A 24887-nucleotide genomic window follows, 5' to 3' on the forward strand; every position below is an offset into this window, starting at 1 on the left:
AAGGCAAGGTGACTAGATAATTTAGTGTTAAAGAAAAATTGACAGAATATCTTCTTAGTGAGGAAAAAATGGAAAAAATGTGTTGACTTGCTTTTTATAAGAATAATTAAGATTAGACGTTTCCATTGACCAATGAGGAACAAAATAATATAATTCCCTTTTTTTATTCTATGATAAGAAGCAAAAGTACACAGTGGAGTACCCACTGTCATTGTGAATGTCTCTAGATAAGTTTCCCCAATTCAAAATCCGGAGAGGAAAAACAGGTGTGTGTGTGTGTGTGTGTGTGTAGATTGATAGAAGACAGAAAAAGAGACTTGTCTTATGAAATACTATGTGCCACAAATTAAAACTCCAAAGAACAAGATTCTAAGAAAGAAAATAATTTCAAACAAATCATTTATTTCCCTTAACAGAATAAAACCCACAGCAACTCACCTAATCTCTCGATGGAATAATATCGTTGTTTACTATCCACACGCACTGTCTCAGCATAAGGGCTCCCAACACCATAGCCAATGATGTAACCTCGCACCACGATGTTTGGGTTCAAGGGAGGAGTCCAACTCATGATGATGCAGTTGGTCTGGGGCCTCACATGAAGAGAGCTTGGTTGGTCAGGGACTTGAGACTCTAAAGTTCAAAGGAAGCATTATTAGTCTGTCTCATCCTAGAACATATAGTATGGTAAGACTTCCCATTTAAGCAAGACTTAATATTGTATTCCATAGACCCTCAAATGGTTCATCACTTACTGCCCAAGTTCCTCTTTGTGTCGACACGTGATATATTTTCCATGTTTCATTCAACTTTCACAGTTTCATTTTTTTTTTTTTTTTTTAGGATTTTATCCATTCATTTGACAGAGAGAGAGATCACAAGTAGGCAGAGAGAGGGGGAAGCAGGCTCCCTGCTGAGCAGAGAGCCTGACGCAGGGTTCGATCCCAGGTCCCTGAGATCATGACCAGAGCCAAAGACAGAGGCTTAATCCTCTGAGCCACCCAGGCGCCCCTCGACTTTCACAGTTTCTTAAGCACAGAAGGCCGTGAGTTCTGTCCAGAGACATGCAGCATCATGCACCTTTATCCTATTTTTTTTTTTTCTTTTGGGCTGTTCCCCCTACCCCCATATAACTCTTCTTAGGTCTCATCAATACTGAATGAAATCAAAGAGAAAGAGAATAATAGAGAGGGAAATGAAATGTCAAAATTGTCTTGCCCAAGGTTTATTTACTTTGATTTAACTAAAAAACAAAAATAGAGCAGTCTTTTCTGAAGAAATTGCCAGGAGAAACAGTTTAGGGCCATGATTTGTTCAGCGTAATTAGGATGGCGCTTGACCCATAATTTAGTGTATCTCTGAAAAGCACACTCATTGTTAAAGAAAAGGAGACAGTGTCTGGGATTGCAGCCACACAGACTTTGGAGTGTGCAAATTTGGTTTCAAACCAGACTCTGTCATTTACTAGCTGTGCACCCTCGTGAAGTTATTTGTGATCTCCGAGATTACCTTCTAATTAAATTGGCATTCCAAATATTGATTGCTTCAAAGCCTGGGCTCTGGAAGTAAGAGTTCCAATTTGTACTGTACACTCATCATCTCAGAGAAACCTTAAGACCTTATTCATCCTATCTCCATTTCCTCATGTGTAGAATGAGGCTAAAGATAGCAATGGTCTCACAGGATGCCAAAAAGATTTAATGAGATAATGAGTAAAAGTGCTCTCATTATGAGTAGCACCAACTGATGTTAGTTGTTAGGGAGTAAATGTACATACTAAGTTTTCTTCTAAGGAGATGGTGTGTTGAAAATTAATAAATTGGAATTCTGGCCTTTATATCATCCTTCTTCTCTCCGATCCCACCCCTAAAGAAATGATGCATTTTCTGAACAATTATCATTCACTTAATAAATATTTATAGAACACCTACTATGTTGGGGACTGGGGCAAAGTACCCATGATGATCAGGGTATAGGACAGAGTCAATATGGCAGACAGAAAACATCCACCTTTGGAGTTTATAGTTTAATGGGAAAGACAAGTAAAGAGGCAGTTATAATATACTATGATACACATTTTGATAGGATTAATACAGGTACACATACCCTATTTTTTGAAAATCATAGAAGTATTCTGGGAAGAAATTTAAGAAATAATGTGCCCATCTAAACTTCAGTCATCCATTAAGTGCTCAGCCCAATACCTGGAAATTAATGGGTACTCAAAAATATCAGTGATATGAACTTTATTCAAACTGCTTGTGTTCATTATTTCTTTCTTAACTGAAAATCTCTAAAGGTAACATATGTCAGATGAAGCAAAAGAGTTTGATGATTAAAGGTAATATTAAAATACATTTTTCCTTGATATAATAGCAAAAGGTGATATAATGTCTACTACCAACTTTAGCCACCTTCAACACACATGCTTAAGTGATATATGGAAGCCTGTTTTTTATTAGAGTTTTTAAAGTAGGTCCCATACTAACAGCTTTTCAAAAGATGCTACCTTCTAAAGACGCTATACCAACAGTATTTTCTAAAGTTTTTTTTTTTTTTTCCCTGAAGATGCCCATTTGTGAATGAAAAGGGACAAGATTTTGTCTGCCCTAAAGAAGCCTGTGGGGGCGCCTGGGTTTCTCAGTGGATTAAAGCCTCTGCCTTCCGCTTGAGTCATGATCCCAGAGTCCTGGGATCGAGCCCCGCATCGGGCTCTCTGCTTGGCAGGGAGCCCGCTTCTCCTCCTCCCCTCTCTCTGCCTGCCTCTCTGCCTACTTGTGATCTCTGTCTATCAAACAAATAAATAAAATCTTAAAAAAAAAAAAAAGAAGAAGCCTGTGACATAATATGCAAAGGTGTCATTAAAAAATTACCTCAAAATGGGGGTATAAATCTTAACAACAGAAAAACAATGTTTGTGAAGGATTTTCCACTATAAACCCTAAGGAGAAGTAATAAAAGAGATAAAAGGAATGGATTAATAATTTTCAACTCAATTGCCCCAGAGGTTCTCCAGTGTCCTTGAAATGTAATGGGCTCTACAGTGAATTCTGTTGAACACTTTTGAAGCTTTTGCAATAATTACTGAAAACAACAAGAAAATCTGCCTAATCTTGTATTTAGAAAATGAACTAAATGCTATGACTTTTTAAAAACAATATGAAAACCTATGATTTTAATGACAATTTTTAATATCTTTTAGAATAAAAGGAAAAATATATAAAATGTTTTCAAAACAATCACCTCTCCATGTTTCTGTAAGCCATAGAGTAGCTCCCCTATGAGTTAGTTAGGTCAGTATCCACAGAATTACATCCACTGGAGTTTTATAAAGGGACCAGGGTAATGAATGCACAAATGCTCTGGAAGAAGAGGGACTCTTGGTACACAATAATCATCTTTTTTTTCTGCATAAATGTAGTTTCAATCATAGATCCAAACCTCAATACAACTTTAACACGATAAAAATAAGGGTGTCTATACATAAGAATATATGCTGCCTTCCCATCTAAATATTTAATGGGCTTTTACCACCCTTTAGGATTATACGGCCATAAGAGAGTGTGTTCATCAAGGTAGTAGTACATAGTACACCTAAGTCATTCATAATATATAGCATCATCATAAAAATAACTGTGTTAGGAGATAGTTCATAATCTAGAATAGCCAGTTTGTAACCACCTACTCACTTCTTAATGTAAAGAAAGAAATGACATTTACCTTTTATGTGACCTGAGTCAGTTTTCTCTAACACAGATGACCTTATGGGTTAGGAAAATGGTTACTACTAGAATGAACTATAAAACATCAATTTAGAAAATTTGCCGTGAAAGTAGGTGACATGTTTTAAGACTGAAACTGAAATTCGCTACTCAGAAGTACATGAAAGATTTTACCAGTACCTCTAGGACAATAATTGAGTACATAAAGCATAGAGAAGTATTACGGTAATTATTGAAATAATTTGAAACCAAAGAACACATTTTGCCTGAAATATCCAAATTAATGAGCCCCAAATTTCTACTGAAATCTGAATTATCACAATAACTAGGTCAACTGCCATTCTTGATTACACTATAGAATTATGGATTCTATCTTGGTTTAATTTGTTCCTACAGAACAGTTATTATTTTTTGAGTGACGATTGTAATTTTCACTAATGAGTAGTGTTCACAAATAGCACATAAGAAATTTATCATATTAATCCCCATGATGCTTCAACAATTATTATACATCCCCTATGTGCCAGTCATAGTCCTAGGTACTGGGTATATAGGTTTTTTTGGAGATAAGATGAGCAAAATAAGAATAAACACACAAGGAAATTGGGAGATCTTGTAAATATTACGATGATGGAATAGTAACTGACTCAAGGAAGGTATTCCCAGTAGAGTCCAAGGTGAATGATCAGAAAGAGCCAGTCGAGCAAACAGCAGGCTGGAAAGTTTTACAAGAAGAGGGAATAACTACTACTAAGGCCCTACAGCAAGAATGAACCTGGTATTTGGAGAAATCAAAGAAGGTCATTGTGCCTGGACTAAGAAGGAAAATGAAGAAGATAAAAAGAAAGTTACCCAGTGGGAATGTAAAATGACACAAATGCTATGAAAAACAGAATGGAAGTTAAAAAAATAGAATTACCATAGATCCAATAATTCCACTCTGGGTATATTCCTCAAAGAATTGAAAGCAGGAACTCAAAGAAATAGCTGTACACCTGTATTCATAGCACAGTTTTTCACAATAACCAAAAAGTAGGTGAGACTTAGATATCCATCAGCAGATGAATGGATAAACAAGTTGGGGTATATACATACAATGGGATAATTTTAAGCTTTTAAAAGAAGGAAACTCTGATACATGCTATAACATGGGTGAGCCTTCAGGACATTATGGTAAGTGAAATAAGCCGGACACAAAAGGACTAAAATTGTGTGATTCCACTTGAGATACCCAGAGTAGTCAAATTCATAGCACCAGAAAGTAGAATGGTGATTGCTAGAGGTTGAGAGGAAGGTGGAGTAGGGAGTTATTGTTTAATGGGAACAGAGTTTCAGTTTTGCAAGACAAGAAAATGTTTTGGAAGAGAGTGGTTTTGATGATGGTCACACAACAGGGTGAATGTACTTAAAGACACTGAACTGTATACTTAAAACTAGTTAAGATGGTTACTTTTATGTTATGTGCATTTTAAAACAATTTTGAAAAATTAGGAAACCCTAAATATGTTTTTATACTTGTCTGGGTAACCATTGTGGAAATGTAGTGTGCATATTTGGGACATTTGGGAGGTGTAATCAACAGAGGTATAAACTGGATGTGAATGGTGTGGAAAAGAAGAGACTCAATGAAGACTCACAGATCTTTGGCTTGGGCAACTGGGTATGACCGACTGAGATGAAGAAAAACAAGAAATTTCTTGGGTCATGTTAAATTTGTGATGCCTATTTGTCATATCTGTGGAGATCTCAGGGACGTGCGTGGGTATGTAAGTCTGGGGTTTTAGTGAAAGTCCATGGTCAGTTATACAGGTGTGAAAGCCATCGACATAACAGATGGTGTTGAGAATAAATGTGTATGAATATAGACATAATATGAGTATGAATGCAAATAAAATACAAATAAGATAATGTCAAATAAATAACACCACTCCAAACTCCTTTAGGCCTTTCCATAGACACTGTAAGGTCAAGATCTTTACCATGACCTAAAAGTTCATGTATGACCTACCCCATGCCCCCTTAACTCTCTATCTTCATCTCCAACCACTTTCCCCTTTGCTCATCTTATCCCAGCCATCTACTATGAACTGGACACTTTGCTGTTCCTCAAACAGGCCCGTAGGCTTTGGCCTCAGGGCATGTGTATTTGCTGTACCCTCTTCCTGGAAAGCTTTCACTCAGATATGCCTTCCTCCTTTATCTTCTTCCGGTTTCTGTCATTTAATTTCCAACTTCAGCCTTCCTGGCTACCATAATTAAAATTGCAATCTTTCCCTAATCTCTAATCTAATAATCACCCGTCTTATCCACCCCCCTTAGGATTTATTGCCATTAATTTTGCTTCCTATTTAATTTGATTATCTCATTATTCTTTGCCTCATCTCCTTCCATAAATTCTCTGTAACTCCTGTACCTGAAACAGTTCCTGGCACAAAGTGCTCCAAAATATGTGAACAATGTCTACACTTCTTATAAGGTATAATATAACTGTTATCACATACGACTGTCATTAACTATAACATTACCAAAATTTTATATAGCTCTCTCAAAATAAGAATTTTAAGAAAAAAGGAAATAACAGAGAAATGAAACAAGATGAAAATACAGTTATTAAAGTTGTTTTCTCCTAGTGACCAGAAAGATTTGTGTCTGCTGGCTCCTGCTAATGAAAGTGATTGCTGCCGCATACCTTCTGCTGTGGACAGCTCTGCCACACGGCGTCAGGCAGCTGGTACTTTTGACAAATACTCACATATCTGTTTTCAATTTAGAGTGCTGCATTTTATGGGTCATTTTGCTAGTTTTGTTCCAGTCCCTAATAGCCTATATTTCTTTACAGAGAATTACATAAGGCAATTGATAGAACCATATTCTATCTTTCCAGAGTATTCGGATACATACGAATACATTCATTTCTGTTGGTAGGGTCTATTCTCACAAAAAGTACATCAGCTTCCTTAAGCCACTAATGTCTGTAAACTTTGAGTAATATTTGTTTAGTCATTATGGTGAACAATCACTTCTATTTACCACTGAACTATATATTTTTATTTTGCTTTATTTATTTATTATATATATTTATATATAATATATATAATATAGAATATTTATATATAATATATATAATATGGAATATTTATATATAAATATAAAATTTAAAATCTATACATATTTCATATATAAAACATTATGTCTAAAGATATATATAAAATATTTTATAGGTAAACATAAAATATAAAATATTTTATATATAAACATAAAATATATAAAATATATGTTATTATTTACATATATTTATATTATTTATTTATTTATGCTTTACTCCTACCATCTTTTCAGTATTAACTTTAAATTTTTATTTTTAAAATTTATATACAGCGAATTCACTCAGTGGTATACAAGCAGAGTCATGCATCCACCACTCCTGTTGTGGGACAAAACAGTTCCATCCACCTCAAACTGTTCTTTTTTCTACCAATGTTGGGAAAAATGGCCTCCATCTGTTGAGTTCTTGATGTGAAAAATACCAACAGAAAGTTAAGATGCCTGTCTAGGGAGGAGGTTGGCATGTCAAACAGAATACAGGAAAAAAACACAATGAAGTTCAATTTTATTTACAAACTCCTAAGTTCTTGAGTGAGAAAACCCAAGCTTGGTAGTTAGAGGTGACACCTTTGATGTGGCTTTCTAAAAGCACTATGGGATCAGAGCCTATGAATATCTGGGAGATTTATTATCTTAATTTAGAGTTCAGGGACACCAACTTCAAAAATCATAGAATCTTATTATAATCTTTTTTTTTAAGATTTTATTTATTTATTTGACACACAGAGATCACAGGTAGGCAGAGAGACAGGCAGAGAGAGAGGGGGAGGCAGGCTCCCTGCTGAGCAGAGAGCCCGATGTGGGGCTCAATCCCAGGACCCTGGGATTACGACCTGAGCCTAAGGCAGAGGCTTTAACCCACCGAGCCACCCAGGCACCCCAAGAATCTCATTATAATCTTATGTCTTCCTACCATCATGACTTTCATCAACTCCCTCATACTGAGTCATCTCCAGATTTGGAGCCATTCAAATAATAAATCCTATTCTTTAACAGGGCATGGGGAGTAAATTCTCAGTCCTTGCCAAAGGTTGTATTTCCATGATTTTTTCAGGCTCATTTTCCTCTAACTGGATTAAAACCATAATCTCTCAAAACTGTAGACTAATTTACTCTAAAAACAAACAAACAAGAACCTTAGTATCTCTAAAATCTTATGCCAAGCTGCTCTCTAGAAAACTTGAGTTTTCATTTTAACATTCTACTTGAGAAAAAGGTAATGCATTTTTTACATTTAAATAAAAATATACCAAATAGAACGAAGGATGTTTCTAGCTCTCATTTATCTGAAATTGTTTTTTGACTGTAAGAATGGACATCAATATAGAATCAAACTATATAAATTGTATGAGTTTAACATTACTAATACCTGGCTATGAATGCTTAAATATTGACCCATTTATTCAATATTAATTGAGCATCTACCATGTGGCCTAAGACACCATGTCAAGCACTGAGAATCTCAAATCAAATAAAGCTTGATCTTTGCTTCTATTCTGCTGAGAAGAGTGCGGTCAATGCTCATGACATGCCCAAAAGAGCAGGCTTAGAGGAAAGACATCTAATTCAGATAGGAAAATCTTCCTAGAAGTAAAACATCCAGTGGGTTTTGAAGGACAAATAGATGTGAAATCATGTGAAAGGAACTCTGGCAAAGGAAACATTAAGTGTGAAAGTATGAGATATGATGGAGTGCATCTGGAGAGATGCATACATATGCAAAGATGTGATGGAATGTCTGACTTGAGGCTAAGGGTGGGACCACATCAGGAAGAATTTGAATAGAGAAATGACATCATCAGATCTGTTGATGAAAAATCAGACTGGCAGCATGACGGAGTCTAGAGAGACACCCTAACTTGTGTCAGAAGACCAGGGGGAGGCTATTTTCAGGTGACGAAGGATCACAGCGTGACATAAAGTAGAATGATGGGAGTGGAGAGAAGGGGGTGGAGTCTAGGTGTGTTAGGGAAGTAGAAATGACAGGTTTTGGATATATGGATAGGGAACGGTCGGTAATGGAGTAGTTGAGGACAGGGAATCTGCTGACTTGGATGACTGGTGGATATGGGTACCACTCCCAATGTGAAGAACACAGGAGGGAGAACACAATCTTTTATAGTAGGAATGATACCTTGAGAGATCATCTCATCTCACATCTTCCAGTTGCACAAAATGATGGGTGTTTGAGCCCTCCATCTTTATTATACTTGAAGATACCAAAATAAAAAACAAAACAAAAAAACTCTTTAAAACTATCCTTGGGGGGCACCTGGGTGGCTCAGTGGGTTAAAGCCTCTGCTTTCAGCTCAGGTCATGATCCCAGGGTTCTGGGATCGAGCCCCACATCGGGCTCTCTGCTCCGCAGGGAGCCTGCTTCCTCCTCTCTCTCTGCCTGCCTCTCTGCCTACTTGTGATCTCTCTCTGTCAAATAAACAAATAAAATCTTAAAAAAAAAATAAAAAAATAAAACTATCCTTGGCCTCTCTACTTTTGATTTATATAAGAAGTGATAACTTTGCTCTCTTTTGTTTTCAGTTCCATCATTAGTATCAACCACTGTCAACTAGTTTGATGTAGGAGAAGGAAAACTTTATGTTCTACCAGAAGTACTGGGAATAGTCTCAACACCATTTATTGAATTATCTGCTGGTTGAGATGCCAACTTCATTTTAAAGTTTATTTCTCAAATATAATAAGAAATACTTCTGTCCTATATATTCTGTTACACTGATCTAACTTGTCTAATTCTATGCCAGACAGTATTGTATTGATTTTAAATCAGGCTTTATTGTAAATGTTAATGTTTATTCTACTTTTCAAATTTTCTCGGAATTCTTTTACATTTATTCTTACATATGACCTTCATTCTGGTTGGAAGTATATTAATCATTAATTTGGGAATAACTAGTATTTATATAATGGTAACATTTTGCATCAAAAATATATTTCTATTTATTCATGTCTTATTTTGTATCTTTTAACAAATTTATTTTCTTCATAAAAATTTTTATTCAGTTTGTTAAATTTAGTCTTTGATATTATACTTTAGGTTGCCATATAAATGCATTTCTTTTCTTTTTAATGTTTGAACTAATTATTGTCAGTTTGATACAGCTATATCTTGGAATATAGCTGTATCATACTATAGCTATATCTTAGAATTTCCAGATATGCTATCACACTGTTTATAAAAATAACATTTCATTTTGTAATAAATGTTACAGGTTTTTAAGTTGTGTGTGTGTGTGTGTGTGTGTGTGTGTGTATGTTTTTCTCACCAAAATCTCTACACTTTGTCAAATAACAGAAATAGTAGGAAACATCCCTTGTTTGTTTGGGTCTTAAAGACAATGTATTTAGTATTTTATTATTTAGCAGAATGCTTGCTTTTAGTTTTTACAAAACAGTAACGTTTCAAGAGTTTCCTTATATTCGATATTAACATGAGTTTTTAAAAAATTGATAATGACTGCTTAATTTTACAAAATGCCTTCCTGCATATATTGATATAATTGTATGACAATGCCCCTTTAATTAAATGGTGGGCTTTTAAGACACCCTGAAGGTTTGCCTTGCTTTTATATCAGAAGAGAACATACCTATTCCCCTAATGCAGACATTAGAGTTTTATCAATATGAACAAGAAGAGGCTTCATAACAGGACAAGTGGTATTAGTATTTCATACCACTGAGATCTAATCTATGAAAACCAGCAGCAACAATAAACATTTGTTGAGTGCTTAATAAGTATCAGACACATTCCTGAGTACTTTCTTGCCGTTATCACAGTTAATTCTCATACAGATCTGTTGAGATGGATACTGTTGTTATACCCTATTTACAGATGAGAAAAATAGCTATTAAGGAATTTAAATTACTTGTGCACGATAATACAGTGAGTGGAGCAGAATTCAAACCTAGTTATTAGGACTTCAGAGCCCACAACCTTATCTACTACATTACACTTAGAAAAGGCCAAGGAAGTCATAAAGGGATCAAACATTTCACGAGGATATTAAAAAGTCTGCTATGGCTAAGGAAAAGGCTTGAAACTTCTTTGAACATTTATCCAAGTCTAAATAATTTGTGTCATCCTTTGTATAGTGGAACTCTGAGACTTTGAACAACTACTTGCCCAAGAACTAAAGCAGTTTTTAAATTGGTTTCAAAACACAGTTTGGCTTTACCTACAACACTCCTTATAGGTAAGATGAATTCTACTTGAATGAGAATAAGGGGCTGGATTCTTCAATTTCATGATGGATTGGCTGCTATATCAATAGCTCATCTCATTCGCAAGTCTTTTTGTCAACCAGTAACCCAGAATATCATGGATGGCTCCTATCAAAAGCCCATGTGAAAGAAATCCTTTTTCATGACATGCCATCTACACCTACATTCCTATGTGGATAAAATCACATACGAAATGTTTTATCACCAGGCGACTACATTTGTGAGCTCACTGGAGTAAACCCTTAAATTGATATCTTTAACCTGAATGTATTTTAAATGTATCTTAATATTTTTAAATGTTGCCAATTATAAATACTATAGATCTGGATGTTTTCAAAATTCTATTTAGTAATCTATTCTTGAACTGGTGAATTTAATACACTTGCACTTATTATTACTACTATATTAAAACTTATTTATATGATTTTATTATGCACTTTTCATTTTCTGTTTGTTTGAAACAAATTATTATTTTTTTTTTATTTCATTTGTATAGGCTGAAGAGCCCATCCCCCTATTATTTTTTTCTCTTCTCTACCAGATAAGAAATAATATACTCTATATTCTTCTGATTGTAATATTTTCAATTTTGAGATCACATATATCTTGTAGTCTAAAGTTAATTATGTCTTTACTTTTCACAAGAACATCATAAAAACAATTTCAAAGCTGTTTAACCTCCACAATCTCCTTCTTCCTTACCACCTCATATTCATCAACTTTTTAAACTCTCCAAAATATAATTTTTGTTTTAGATAATCATAATTTGTTCAGATATACCCATATGTTATATTACTTTTTATCCACTTTCTCTAATAGTCACTATGGTTATTTTCTTTCTCTTTCTACCTTTTTTAAAAGTACATTCTTTACAAAAAAGATGGTGGTGGCAAAGTCTATTTTCCTTTTTTTAAAGGGTTTTTATGTGTCTCCTTTCCTTGAATAATTATTTAGTTGGATATACAATTCTTTAATAATAGTAATTTTTTAAATCAGCACTTCAAAGATATTTCATTGTTTTCTGCCTTAATTGTTGCTATTGGGGAGTCTTCATCAATCTAATTGTAGTCCCTAAATAAGTAATCTCTCCCTGTGGCATGTTAAGCTCTTCTTTTGTCTTTATCTTAGGTATTACATAATGTATCAAAGGTAAAGCATTATTTCTGAATCTGATAATCCATGTATTTCATCAATTCTGGAAAACTCTCACTTATCTCTTTGAAAATTATTTTTCCTTCATTGCTTATTTTCTTTTCAAATTGTGATTGAAGCATGCTAAGTTTTCTCAGTCCATGCTTTATCTTTTAAGTTCCCTTTTATTTTTTCTGTGTGCATTTTTATGCTGTTCCAAGCCTTTAAAAGAATTCTTTCTCAGATCTGGTTTGATCTTTTGAATTTTTTTGGAAAACATATTGTTTGCATACCTTAAGTGTTACATATTTGAGATTTAAAGTTTCATAACTTGTATCTTTATTTGTAGTTTTCAATAAAATTATTTATCCATTTCATGCATGCATGTTTATATGTGTGTATGTATGTGTATATACTGCATATGCATGTATGTGTTGATACATGTATACACACGTGTCTACATGTATACACAATGTGTTATGTGTATGTGTGCACATATGTGTGCATGTCTGTGTCTATGTATGTGTGGACATATGTATGTATGCTTTGTGTGTATGTTTATGAATTGTATATGTGCATTTGTGTACATGTGTATACACTAATGCACATATGTATGTGAGCATGCATGTCTGTGCATGTGAGTATGTATGCATGTGTATTTGTGTGTATTATCATTACACTAGAATCCTACTAACTTGTTAATTCTTTGACCAATTTCTATTTCTCTAATATTTGTCCTTTGTTTTGAAACTACATAGTTTTGTTTTGTTTTTAGCTTAACTAAAAGTCTCTTTTACAAAGGAAAGTTAATTCAGTTTTTTCAATTTTAGAATTTCTCTTATCTAAAAGTGTTTTCCATTTTTCCTTTCTAATAACTTCATTTTCTATACTTGGCTATATAACACGATACTTATTTTATTTTCCAGTAATTTAGAAAATACATATTTTAAAATATTTTTTGAAAGCAATTTTTGGGTAGATATGCAATTTGCCATGGTATTTGTCTCCCATCAAATAGTCAACAGTTCTGGTCCTTGGCTTATTTCTTTAGGTATCTATTACGTAATACCATCATCATAAAACATATATCTGATTCCTGATAAAATGAAGCTTTCAGTAAATGTTCAGACTCTGTGAAATCCAGATTTATGAGCCTCTCATTTCTATATAATATTATACTTCCCTTCCCTTGACCTACTTTTCTATTCCAAGCTTAGTACTTATTGATTTCATACCTTTTCACCTCAAAACCTTTGGCCAATATGAAACTAAAATAAAACAAACTGACTGGTTCATATTATTTTATGCTAACTTTTACTTCAATACAAGCACTCTTAATTTAATAACATCTGCAAAATCTCCTTTGCCATGTAAAATAACAGATGCACAGATTCCAGGGATTAGGAAGGGCGTTTTGGGGAGGGAAGCTATGCTTCAGCCTATTGTAACTCACACATAAATGTTTCACCAGATTTCCTTTCAACTTTCCTTCTATTTTCCTCTCCTTCTATCTTTCTTTTTCTCTTCTTCAATTTATTCAAATTAGCCAAAACTTGTTTTTCTCATTTCTCATTCTTCTGCCCAGGGATTTTCCACTTTTCCTGCTCTAGTTTTTGAACGAGGAGGGCAATTTTAATAGGTAGTGTTCCTTCTTTCAGGGTGGTCTCATTGATATGGGAAACAAAGGCAAAAAGAAAAATTGTATTTCCTTAGTACCTACAGCCCACTGACAAGTCCTTAAAACAGGCAGAGTGACATTCCTCTAGGAACTCAGATGGCTCGATGTTAATAATTTGTTAATGGCAAAAGTCATCTCAGCCTGACCTACAGGATCCTATAAGTCCATGTTAACATATAAAAATTCCTTTGGGAACTTCCTTTATCTCTACCCCCAAGATATATGTGGGCAATCACCCCTTAGCATATAACTCACTGATATATATCTGAAGGGTCTCATGACAGTTTTTACTAAACAGTAATAAATGACCCTTTTCTAACAATAGCTGCTCCCCTCAAGGTCTTGGAAACCTCGCTTCCAAAATTCATTAGAGACTTTCGCTATCCCTAACCCTCTCTCAACTTGAAAGTATATAATTAGGCACTCCTCATGACCCAAGTACAGCTCTTTCTGCCCATGGGTCCTGTCCCCGTGTTGTAATAAAACCACATTTTTGCATGGAAGATGTCTCAAGAATTCTTTCTTGGCTGTTGGCTCTGAACCCCACATCTCACCTACATCATCATTCATTTTAGATTTTATTATTATTCTGAAAATAAACGTTCACGTGTCCCTTCTCAGAGTCACGTTCTTGGCAATATCATATATCATGCAGGTTCTGAAACACAGGAATTTTTTCGTGGTTGACTTCTCAAGTGAAGTGAATTTGCAGTAATCCCATTTTACCCTTACTCAATCAGGCTAATAGGACTAATTATCTCTTTCCGGAGGGCAGGAAACTAGAGCCTGGTCATAGGGTCACAGTTTTTGCTATTACCACTTAGTTGCATTTTCAGGAGTCTCTCTGCATTGCTAATTTTTGCTGGCCAACCTCCTCCATTTTAGGATAGAAGTTTAATTTTAAATTACATCTCTAATGATGGCATATCACAATTTCTACCTGTTCACTTCAAAATTAGGGGGGAAAAAGCAATACAAACTGGTCCCAAAGCTCAACTTCCTGGAGGGTACCTTGCTGATCTTCATCACAAATTCTCTCATATCCTTATGCAAGACATTTACATAAGAACTTTGGGGAATTCTAATGATCTTGTTTTCTTAAGTCAAAATTTTGAGGCACAAAATAAATATTTTAAAACTTTCCAGCTGTTGGTAACAACAAGGAAACATGCTTTCAGGAAGCCTTGAACAAACAGTGAGGTTTGGCTCTGTAATTACTTTAACAAAACACTAATTAAAAGGGCAATCCATAAGGAATTGGAGTATTTCTCCAAGTCACAGCTGATCTTCACACTGCTTAAGCCAAGCAGAGAATGCACAGAAGGAGAGGGGATTGCTTTTAACTATCTATACGTTCTACTACTTCTCCTTAGTGACTTGCAGGGCTCATTACCACTGTAATGAGTAGATCAGTCCCTTGGAGTTCATCAGGAGACTCAAAAGCAAGAGGGAAAAGTTATGCAACACAACGCACCTAGGGAGGACAAACACTGCAGTTCCCTCCTAGGAGAGGTTTCTTTGGCTACTGCAAAGAATGCCTCCCATTCCAGCTGGTTTTCAAAATGGCTGCTTCCCCCTTAGCTATAATTTCAGGCATATCAGAGCAATTCTATATGGAAATTTCTGAATTTAGGACTCAAAACTTTCCTACATTAGCCATGAAAGTTTTAGGAGAAGTCACTTATATCTTATGATTTAAACGCTTACATCAGTAAATTAAAATGAGATGAATAAAGAAACCTCCCTTAAATTAAAAAAAATATATATATATATACTGATTTTATATATATATATATATACTTATATATGTATGTATTTATATGTGTATTTATATATGGAAATAGAACAAGCTGTCAGGCTGTGTATTCTTTGAAGCTACTCACAACCAATCCTGAGATTGTTCATTTGTCCAAACATCAATGCCTATCAAGGGTAACACTTTTTAATATTTGAATGATGCATTCAAAGTAAGAAAAACAAGAGGAAGGAAGAAAAAGTGAAATCGGTCTAAAGGAGTATCTCCATGAAAAGAGGTTATGGGTCAATAAATATGGGCCAAATATATGTGGACTTACTAATTTCTTACAGCCAATAAGACACTTTGTTTTTCTAAGTTAGTAAAAACATTTCTTTCCCACATTCATATAATTATATGCCCTAAAATGGCTGTTTCTATCATGGTTTTTTAAAAATATTTTTCTTATTTATTTTTGAGGAAGAGAGAGAGAGCATGAGAGGAGAGAGGTCAGTGGGAGAAGCAGACTCCCTGACTCCCAGGGAGCCCGATGTGGGACTGGATCCTGTGACTCAAGGATCATGACCTGAGGCGAAGGCAGTTGCTTAACCAACTGAGCCACCCAGGTGCCCTCCATTATGTTTTAAGAGTGAACAATTTCAGTGCACGGGGGTGGAGCAGTCATTTAAGCAACTGACTCTTGGTTTTGGCTCAGGTTATGATCTCAGGCTCCTCAGATCAAGCCCTGAGGTAGACTCTGTGCTCAGGACCAAGTCTCCTTGAGACTCTCTCTCTCCCTCTCCCTCTGCTCCTTGCGTTTGTGCTCTCTCTCCTCTCACATTCTTTCTCTCAAATAAGTAAATCTTTAAAAAAAGAGTGAACAATTTCAAGTCAAGAAGCATCGACTGTACTAGTTTTTTTCTATTAATTTTTTATTTGCCTTTTTAGATTGCTAATGTATACATTATGGACAAGGACAAGAGCTGCATCAACAATTACAATCCAAATAAAGAAGTGAAAGAATGAGAAAAGAGGCATTATTTGAAATGTGTTGCAATGTGTTAATTGACTGGCAAATGAGTAACACTTGGATGGGTGAGGGCACATTTTAAATTAATTGTGGCAGAAATAATTTTCCTAATGGCATTCTTTCTGAAGAATATTTACTATGCTGTCCTACACATCTTTCCTTGTAAACTTAGTCAACCTCTTTTTCCTGAAGTTTTTAGTTCAAGTACTATTTCTTTTCATGAAGTTTTTCAACCAGTACAGCATTATCTGTTTATCTCTCAAGAGAACTGTTCTTCACTCTTTCATGTTTGTACTCCCCATAACTGGGCACATGATGGGTTCTTCATTATATTTCATAATAACTGCATCAATACTGAAGAAAGAAAAAAGTAACCAAGAAGGTTGCATGCAGAAGAGGGACATTATTAAGCCAAGAGTATGGAAACTTTCAAGCAAATCCAATTAAGCAACATTTATTAAGATTTTATTCATGAACACAGCATAGAGATTCTTGATTAAAATAGATGTATGGATTGGATTATATTAAGATTGCATAGATATGAGAAGCATTCAGTTAAGTAGAATGTTTGGTGCCATCCCAGGGGCTGTGATTCTACATTTTGATTCCACTAGACCGTGAGTCATTTGGAGTGAGGAGAAAGAGCTCATAAGTCAAGTGGAGAGCCCCATTCATCCTGGATATTTTATAGGACCTTCGGCATCTCTGTTCCATTTATTTTCACTCCTTCCAGTAAGAGATATAGTCCCTTAGGTTTGGGTAAATGATATGACCTCATTTCTTAGAATCTTTTGCCTTGAATCACTGTCTTTTATTGTCACTGGGTCAATTCTAGAGGATTTGTGGAGGCTTTGCTCAGATAATCTGTATTAGACATTGGACACGAAAAACCTGGTCCTGAGTTTCAGATCCACAATTACTAGCTTAGTTACTTGATTAAATTAGTTAAATTTTCTTAGCTTACGTTACTTTCTTTTAAAATTAAGTCTAATAATATATTCCTCATAAAGGTAAATGAGAGGATAAATACCAGTTTATAAACTTTAAGAGTTATTTCTTAAATAAATAGAAAAATAAGGTATTTGTGTAGCTTATCTTGTCTTTACTCTTGAATAAGACAGAGCATATCCTCATGACTTTAGACCCAAGCCACCATGGTCTCTAATAACTTTCACCACCAACTGGGCTATAACTTCAGGGTGTCTATTCTTATTATTCTGCTTGGAGGGCTCTTGCCTGACCTATTCATGCAGCTGCCTCCCTCACTGCCTTAAGGTCCGTGCTGATATTTTACCCAATCAGAGAGATCTTCTCAACATCCTATGTAAAACAGTACTCCCTAATCTTTCTATTCCCTCTATGATGCTTTATTTTTCTTCACAGCATTCATCACTACCCATCTCTATCTCAATAACATTTATACTCCTTGAGAATAGGGATCTTATTTATTGCTTTACCCTTGGTATCGAAAATAATGCCTGATATATATAGACCTTCAAAAAGAAATATATGTTAAATAAACAAATACATGAATGTTCTCTAATCTATTAGTGAAGGATATAAGCTTTATGAAGTGTGACTTTGTGTAGCTCTACAACTTTTCGATTTATAATACCCAAGACAAGTTAAATAACATCTGCTAAGTCCCAAGTTACTTTTCCATAAAACCTGACATTAGCTCTAAGCTTGTCCTAAGATGGCCCATGGCTGTCTAATCTAATACAATTGTTTATGCTTCAACCAAGGTAATCTCTTCAAAATGCAAATATATTAAGTCACTATTTAAAAAAAAATCCTTTAATGACTTGCTTAGGATAAACCACATTATTGCTTTAATGACATTCTTAGGATAAAGTCCAAAATCCTTAATTTGTTCTTGCAAGATTAAGAATCTGCTATTTTACAAACCTCAACACATGTCATCTCTGTGTTTCAGTCCTGATGGTCTTTTTTTTTTTCAGATCTTGAATACTGTCATGTTCTGTCTTAATTTCAGACCTGCGTTCACCTTGCCCTCCACATCTCCTCCCTCAGTCTGTCATTTATGCTTTTGCATAGCAAACTCCTGTTCACCCTTTCGGTCTTGGTTTAAAAGCAAACCTGTATGTCTATTTGCCTATCAATCTATCTATTCATTCTATGTTGACAGATCAGATACTACCAATATTCAACCAGGAAATGGCAATTTCCTAAGGCTTCACCTGGAATGTCTGTTTCTCTTTGCTATGTTCTAAGCTCCACAAGGAGATCATGCCTTTTATTCACTGTTATATTCTCAGAGCTAAGCACAGTACCCAAAACTTAGTAAGTTTCCTATGAATATTCTTTAATGTGCCAGTAGGAATAACCGTTATTGTGAAAATGGCATTTTTTGCTTGTTTTCCTGCCACATTAATTACTTTATAAAATGGGATCTATGAAAATCATGAGTGATGGTGAATTACTTAGAGAAACAAAAGATCAGGAAGGAGAAAAAGGAGAAGGAGGAGCTCAAAGAAGAAGGTAGGAAAAGCCAGAAGGAACATTGAAAGAACTGGGACAAGAATAAAAATGAGGGAAAGAGAGAGAGCAAAAGGGAGAGGAAGTGGAAGGGACATAGCATTTTCACCTTGCAGTAACTTGGATGCCTTTAGGTCTACCAGTAGGAATAAGAGGATTTCGGTATCAGTGATTTAGACAGTCATCTGGCACCAGATACATGTGTGTTTATTCTTTAAGCCACTTTTCCTTGGTCTTGGTTTTTCTTTTTTAATTTTAATTCTTAAAAGAATTTTTTTAATTTATTTATTTGTCAGAAATAGCACAAGCAGGGGAAGCAGCAGGCAGAGCAAGGAGCCTGACACAGGACTCCATCCCAGGGTCCTAAGCCAAAGGCAGATTCTTAACTAACTGAGACAACCAGGCATCCCTGCTTAGTCCCAGTTTTAATCACTTAACTTGAAGTTTACTGATCATAACCAACTTCTTTTTTAAGTACCTCGTACTTATTTCTGCTTTATTACTTAGACTTTTTTCCTGTCTCTTCTATTACTCGTTTCTCTTGAATTTTATTTCCTTATTAGTCGTGATGTTTTTATTTCAAAAGCTATTTCTCATCTGCTAATTTTATTATTTTATTTAAATTATTGATATGTGACTTTTATACAAATCTCAATATCTCATCCACAAATGTCTTCAGGCAACAATCAATTAAATAAATAACGCAGATTATTCCTATGTAAAAAAAAGATGAAGTGTCAAATATTAATGACTGTATCACAAGCAAGCAAAAAAATACATATTGCTGTCTTGCAGAAGCATCATAAGGAACAAGAGAAGCTATGTAAAGTAATTATATTTCCTGATTACTATCAGAAATTATAGCAGTTCCTATGAAGAAAATCTCAATGTTGGTTATTCAATAAAATTTAAAAGGATTATTTTAAATTATCTTGAAAAAATAACTTATGAAGACTATAATTAATGCATAATTTTATGTGGCATGCTTGAAAAATTTATTGAGGATTTTGTATTTTGTACTGTTTTGTTTTGCATGGAAAAATATAGGGGGAACAGATATCCCCAGTGTTGGAATTCATCAACTTCTATTAAGGGAATATTTGAAGCTGAAGGAACAAAGAACATAGAAATCAGAACCATAATGATTGGAGATAGATCTTACCATCTAGATCATTCTCAGGAGTCTCTGCTGTGTACCAGTTGGAAGGTGGTCCAGTGCCATTAACTGTCATGGCTGACACTTGGAAGCTGTACTGACTTCCTTTCTCCAGACCTATGAGAGAATTTTCCATAAAGAGGAAAAAAGTTACTGACTAACAAGTATTTCTAGCAGGATTTCAAAAGTTTTAGTAAAATTTTAACAACAGTAGACACACTTTACATGGTTTGTGATTGTTGTGGTAACTATTTTGGCCAAAAGGGCAGAAGTATTATGGCAAGAAATCAAATTATTTTTCATATATTCTCATTTTTTTTCTAGTTTATAAAATTGTATCCCTGAAAATAGCTTCTGGGCAGATGCAGAATATAAAATATGAACGCTGAAGAAATAATAAAAAATAGCAAGGATCGTTTTTTCTCACAGTCTGCCTGTGAATTAAGAGCGCTGTCTATAAATCAAGAGCAGTCATTCTAAAAATTTATGTCTCCATCATTTATTCAAGGTCAGTGATTATGTTTTCTTTGGGCCAAGAAAAAAGAATCCAAAGCCACTGCACTTAAATAGAAAATATTAGGTGTTTTGTGTTTCAAAACCATTGCAAAACCTTGTTTTGAATCACCTTTCATACTAGAAGTATGAAAAAAGTCTGTCTCCATGACAATTTGGACATAAACTATTGTACATAGTGATGACATCAGGCCTTAGTTTAGACTGTACAGAGAACACAGGTTGATGAGAAATGGCCCATGTATCACTAGTGTGATATGTGTAAATTTTTACCTAAATAATATTCCTTTTAGCTAATGAGCTAGCAGCTCATTACCATGACATATTATTGTAAAACAAATGACACTTGTTAAAAAACTGTGTGACTTTTTTGAGACACTTAGGGTTTGGCTTAAAGCAACAAATCCTTAAACCTCAAGGAGTTGAATATCCCTAATAAAGTTAAAAATATAATCACTCTTTATTTTTTCTGCTAATCTAAAGTGACATAAATATTTAGTAATGAGAAAAATTCATAAAGAAAATGAAATATTGGAGAAATGATGCTTATCATGTACAATGTTACATATTTGTAGATTTTTTTTTTTTTTGCTGAAGCCAATGAGTAATCTTGGGCCTAAGGGGAATTTTAACTTATTATTAATTGGAGATAATGCTTCAAATGATGGTTAGAATGGACTTGTTAATATCCAGGGCACTTACCTTCAATAAATTTTACTATTAGAGAAGACAATTTGATAAATACACCCATACAAAAGTATCTATAACACAAAGTGCTATCTTCTCAAGAGACTTCTAATTTTGTAAGATAGGCTAAGCTGCATGAAGAAATAGACTGAGAATGGTTAATATTGCTGTTGTTTTTGTTAATGCTGGTGTTTTATTTGTATATCCACTTATGCCACTACACTCCCTGACACATGGAAGGCACACACAAAAAGCAGCTGTTGAAAGATCCACTAAAGCATTGCTTAACACACATGAAAATATAAGGTTAAAATACAATAACCAAAATCATCAGGTAGGCTGTGCTCACTTTGATTTGTCCCTTAGTTCACATGACATTGATCTGGATTTGTTAACATTTTGCACCCTTTCCTAGGCCCCATAGTTGGTTACTGAGGCAGAGGGATTATAGAGTTCTTCCAGATTATTAAAAATAATAGGGAGAGAATTCTGAGAAGAAATGCTTACCTAATCATTGTAATTCATAACTTTCATAGTGTTCTTATCTGACATAGTTTTAGACCATCAAGAATATTCTTTTGTATTAAGTAGAAATTTAACTTTATTTTTCTTTGAAATGGATGGTCAATTGTGCTAATACCATCTCCAATAATGAATAGAAACACCATCTGTGTTGGTCAGTTTTATGTGTCAACTTGGCTAGACTCAATGGCCCACTTTTCAATCAAACTTTAATCTAGGTGTTGCTGTGAAGATATTTTAGAGATGTGTCTAAAGTCCATATTCAGTTGATGTTAAGTAAGGAATATTATCCTAGTGCGGGGGAGGGAGGCAGATTCAACCTGGAGAAAGGTCCTAAGAGCAGAAGTAAGGCTTCCCTGAAGAATAAATTTCACCTACAGATAGCAACTTCAGCTCGAGAGTTTCGGCCTGCCCTTCCTAAGCCTGTCCTATAGATTTTGGAATCACCTAGCCAGCCATCACAATCAATTAAGCCAATTTCTTGTAATAAATGTCTTAGTACACATCACCACAGGTTTTGTGCCTCTTGCTGAACCCTGACTGACATACCATCTTATCACACGCAATATTTGACATAAAATAGAAATCTTTAAGTGCCCTATATTCCGTTCCACTCATTTGAATGGAACTTAAATCAAGTAAGTTTATGTGTTCAGAATCTATCAATTTTTAGTAGGGATGTATTAAAACATCTCACTAGAAAGTAGATAGGAGTAGTAAAAATAGTTCACTAGGAAGGAGAAAGATCTCTCCTTCAAATTTTGCCAAATTTTCATTTATATATATTATGCTGAGGATATGCCAGTATCACTAATTCAGTTTTGAATAAAACGAAAAGCTACTAACAGTTTGGAGTGAAATTATGAGGAAATTTAGGGACTACCCATCAAGTATTTCCCCAGTGAAGCCTTGCTTGACCAGCCTGACCTATTGATCAGAACATCCCTTCCAACCAGGGAAGAGGGGTTGTTGATAGCATCCTCTCTGACATCTGTAGTGAGGGTTTAACATGCTGTATATATTAATGAGTAGGTCACTCGGAAATCCTGCCAAATTTCCTTGAACTATTGTATTTTAGCTTAAAATTTTTTATTTTGCATTTTATTCTAGAATATACCTGTGTAATCTCTCTCACCAAAACACACCTAGAAATTCTAGATTAAGTATAAAAAAGTCTAAATACATACATAAAATCCTAATATCAAAAGACGTCTTAATTAATATTTATTCAGATGGCCTATCGAGCGCTATTTAGATGTATGTCTAACTAACAATATGATCTTGTAAACAAGAATGCCTTTGGAATGAGAAATGCACCAAGTGAAGGCACTTACTCAACCCTTTAACTTATTAGAAGAGTTCTTCCTTAGATTGCACTGAATATGCTTTACTGTAGTATGTTTGCAGATAAGCTTAGTTTTATACAGCAGGGATAAAAGAAAACTAAATTACTCTCTTAAAATATCTTTACCCAAGTCTTCTGAATCTACATTTTGTCTTCTGAAACCTGTACCAACAGGATTAAACCTATGACATATCTAGATAAGTGTATATCTAGATAAGTGTAAGATGCAGTGATAGGCAGAACCAGACATTTTGGCTTTTCAGAGAGGTATTCTGGATATTACCTTCAGAATTCTATGTTGCAAATATTCCTGCTTCTTTGTTGTGAGGGGTACTTGCCTGGGCAAGTTTTAGATGTGCTGAAAGCTCTCTTAATCTCAATTTCCCATATAAAGTAATTAGGCAATCATTGTTTTTCCATCTTATAAAGTCCTTTTGAGAATCAAATGACAAACTGCTTTTCTAAAATAGTTTATATAACTAAACATTTAATGGATATAAAGATAACATTGGCAAATTACTTTCTGACTTGATTTTCACATACTCTATGATTTTGCCACAGAATGCATTATTACTTCCAGTCTAGGGATAAAGATAATAAGGTTCAGATAAATTAAGCAAGGTTACTACGTGGAGCTTTAATCACAACCTGGATGCTCTTGGGTGAAAACCTTTGGTTCTGCCCTATCTCCTGTTGGGGCCCCAGAAACATTCTCCTCAGAGACCTACCTGGCCCAGGCTGGGGCCTAAGAGGGACGTCAGTAACAAACATAAATCCCTATGCAAATATGCAAGGAATTTTTGTCTAAAATGATTATATCCAGAATTGAAAAATAAACAGGCAGGGAGGAAAGAATCCATGATTCTATAATTTTAAAAATGGATCAACCTAAGAGTTCAATAAAACTTCAAATTCAGTGTAGAATTAAGTTTTTCTCTCACTTAGAAAAAAGTATTACCATTGGTAAGAGGAGGTGTCTTCAAAAGTTATAACAACGATGACCATGAATTAGCAAGTTTTTGAGACACAAACCTGGATAGCTGATATCTAAAGATCTTTCAAAACAGTATCTATCTATCATCTATCTATCTATCTATCATCTATCTATCTATCTATCTATCTATTCATTCATTCACTGAAGGTGGGGTAAAGGGAAACCTATTTGGAATCAAAAGCTTTTTTGTGTGTGTATTTCTAAAAGTCATTTCCCAGGATGTGTTTCCTGTGTTGGGCAAGTAGAAAATTTAAACAGCGTTTTTTAAAGAAATAGGTAGGAAAGCTTTGATTTAATTTCTTCTAGAGTTATGCAGCTCCTTTAGCTGTGAAGCTAATAGTCAATTTTTATTATCCAACAGATACCTTTTTCAATTGTGCATTATTCCACTTTGTTTATTCCACTTTGTGTATCTGTTTATACACACAAAATCACACATTCATTGTCTGTGGTTGGCAACACATTACCTACAGTTTAAGAGCTAGGAGTATAGGTTTTCAATTCAGGCAATATTAATTTTACTCCAGTGCTCAT

General features: G+C 34.6%; 1 protein-coding gene across 2 annotated transcripts in view; it reads right to left on the reverse strand.

Moving 5' to 3' along the window:
* The window catches only part of DCC (DCC netrin 1 receptor), a 1110025-nt gene that overhangs the window by 158167 nt on the left and 926971 nt on the right, over nt 1–24887 (reverse strand). For both annotated transcript variants that reach the window (XM_032882476.1, XM_032882475.1), the window contains exons 14-15: nt 20299–20409; nt 439–633 (exon numbers count right to left, since the gene is read on the reverse strand). In XM_032882476.1, coding sequence (XP_032738367.1) covers nt 439–633; nt 20299–20409 — 306 coding nt within the window. The remainder of the gene's footprint in view (nt 1–438; nt 634–20298; nt 20410–24887) is intronic.

The sequence above is a fragment of the Lontra canadensis genome, unplaced genomic scaffold, assembly GCF_010015895.1.
Source record: "Lontra canadensis isolate GAN:19392208 unplaced genomic scaffold, GSC_riverotter_1.0 scaffold82, whole genome shotgun sequence".
Lineage (NCBI taxonomy): Eukaryota > Metazoa > Chordata > Mammalia > Carnivora > Mustelidae > Lontra > Lontra canadensis.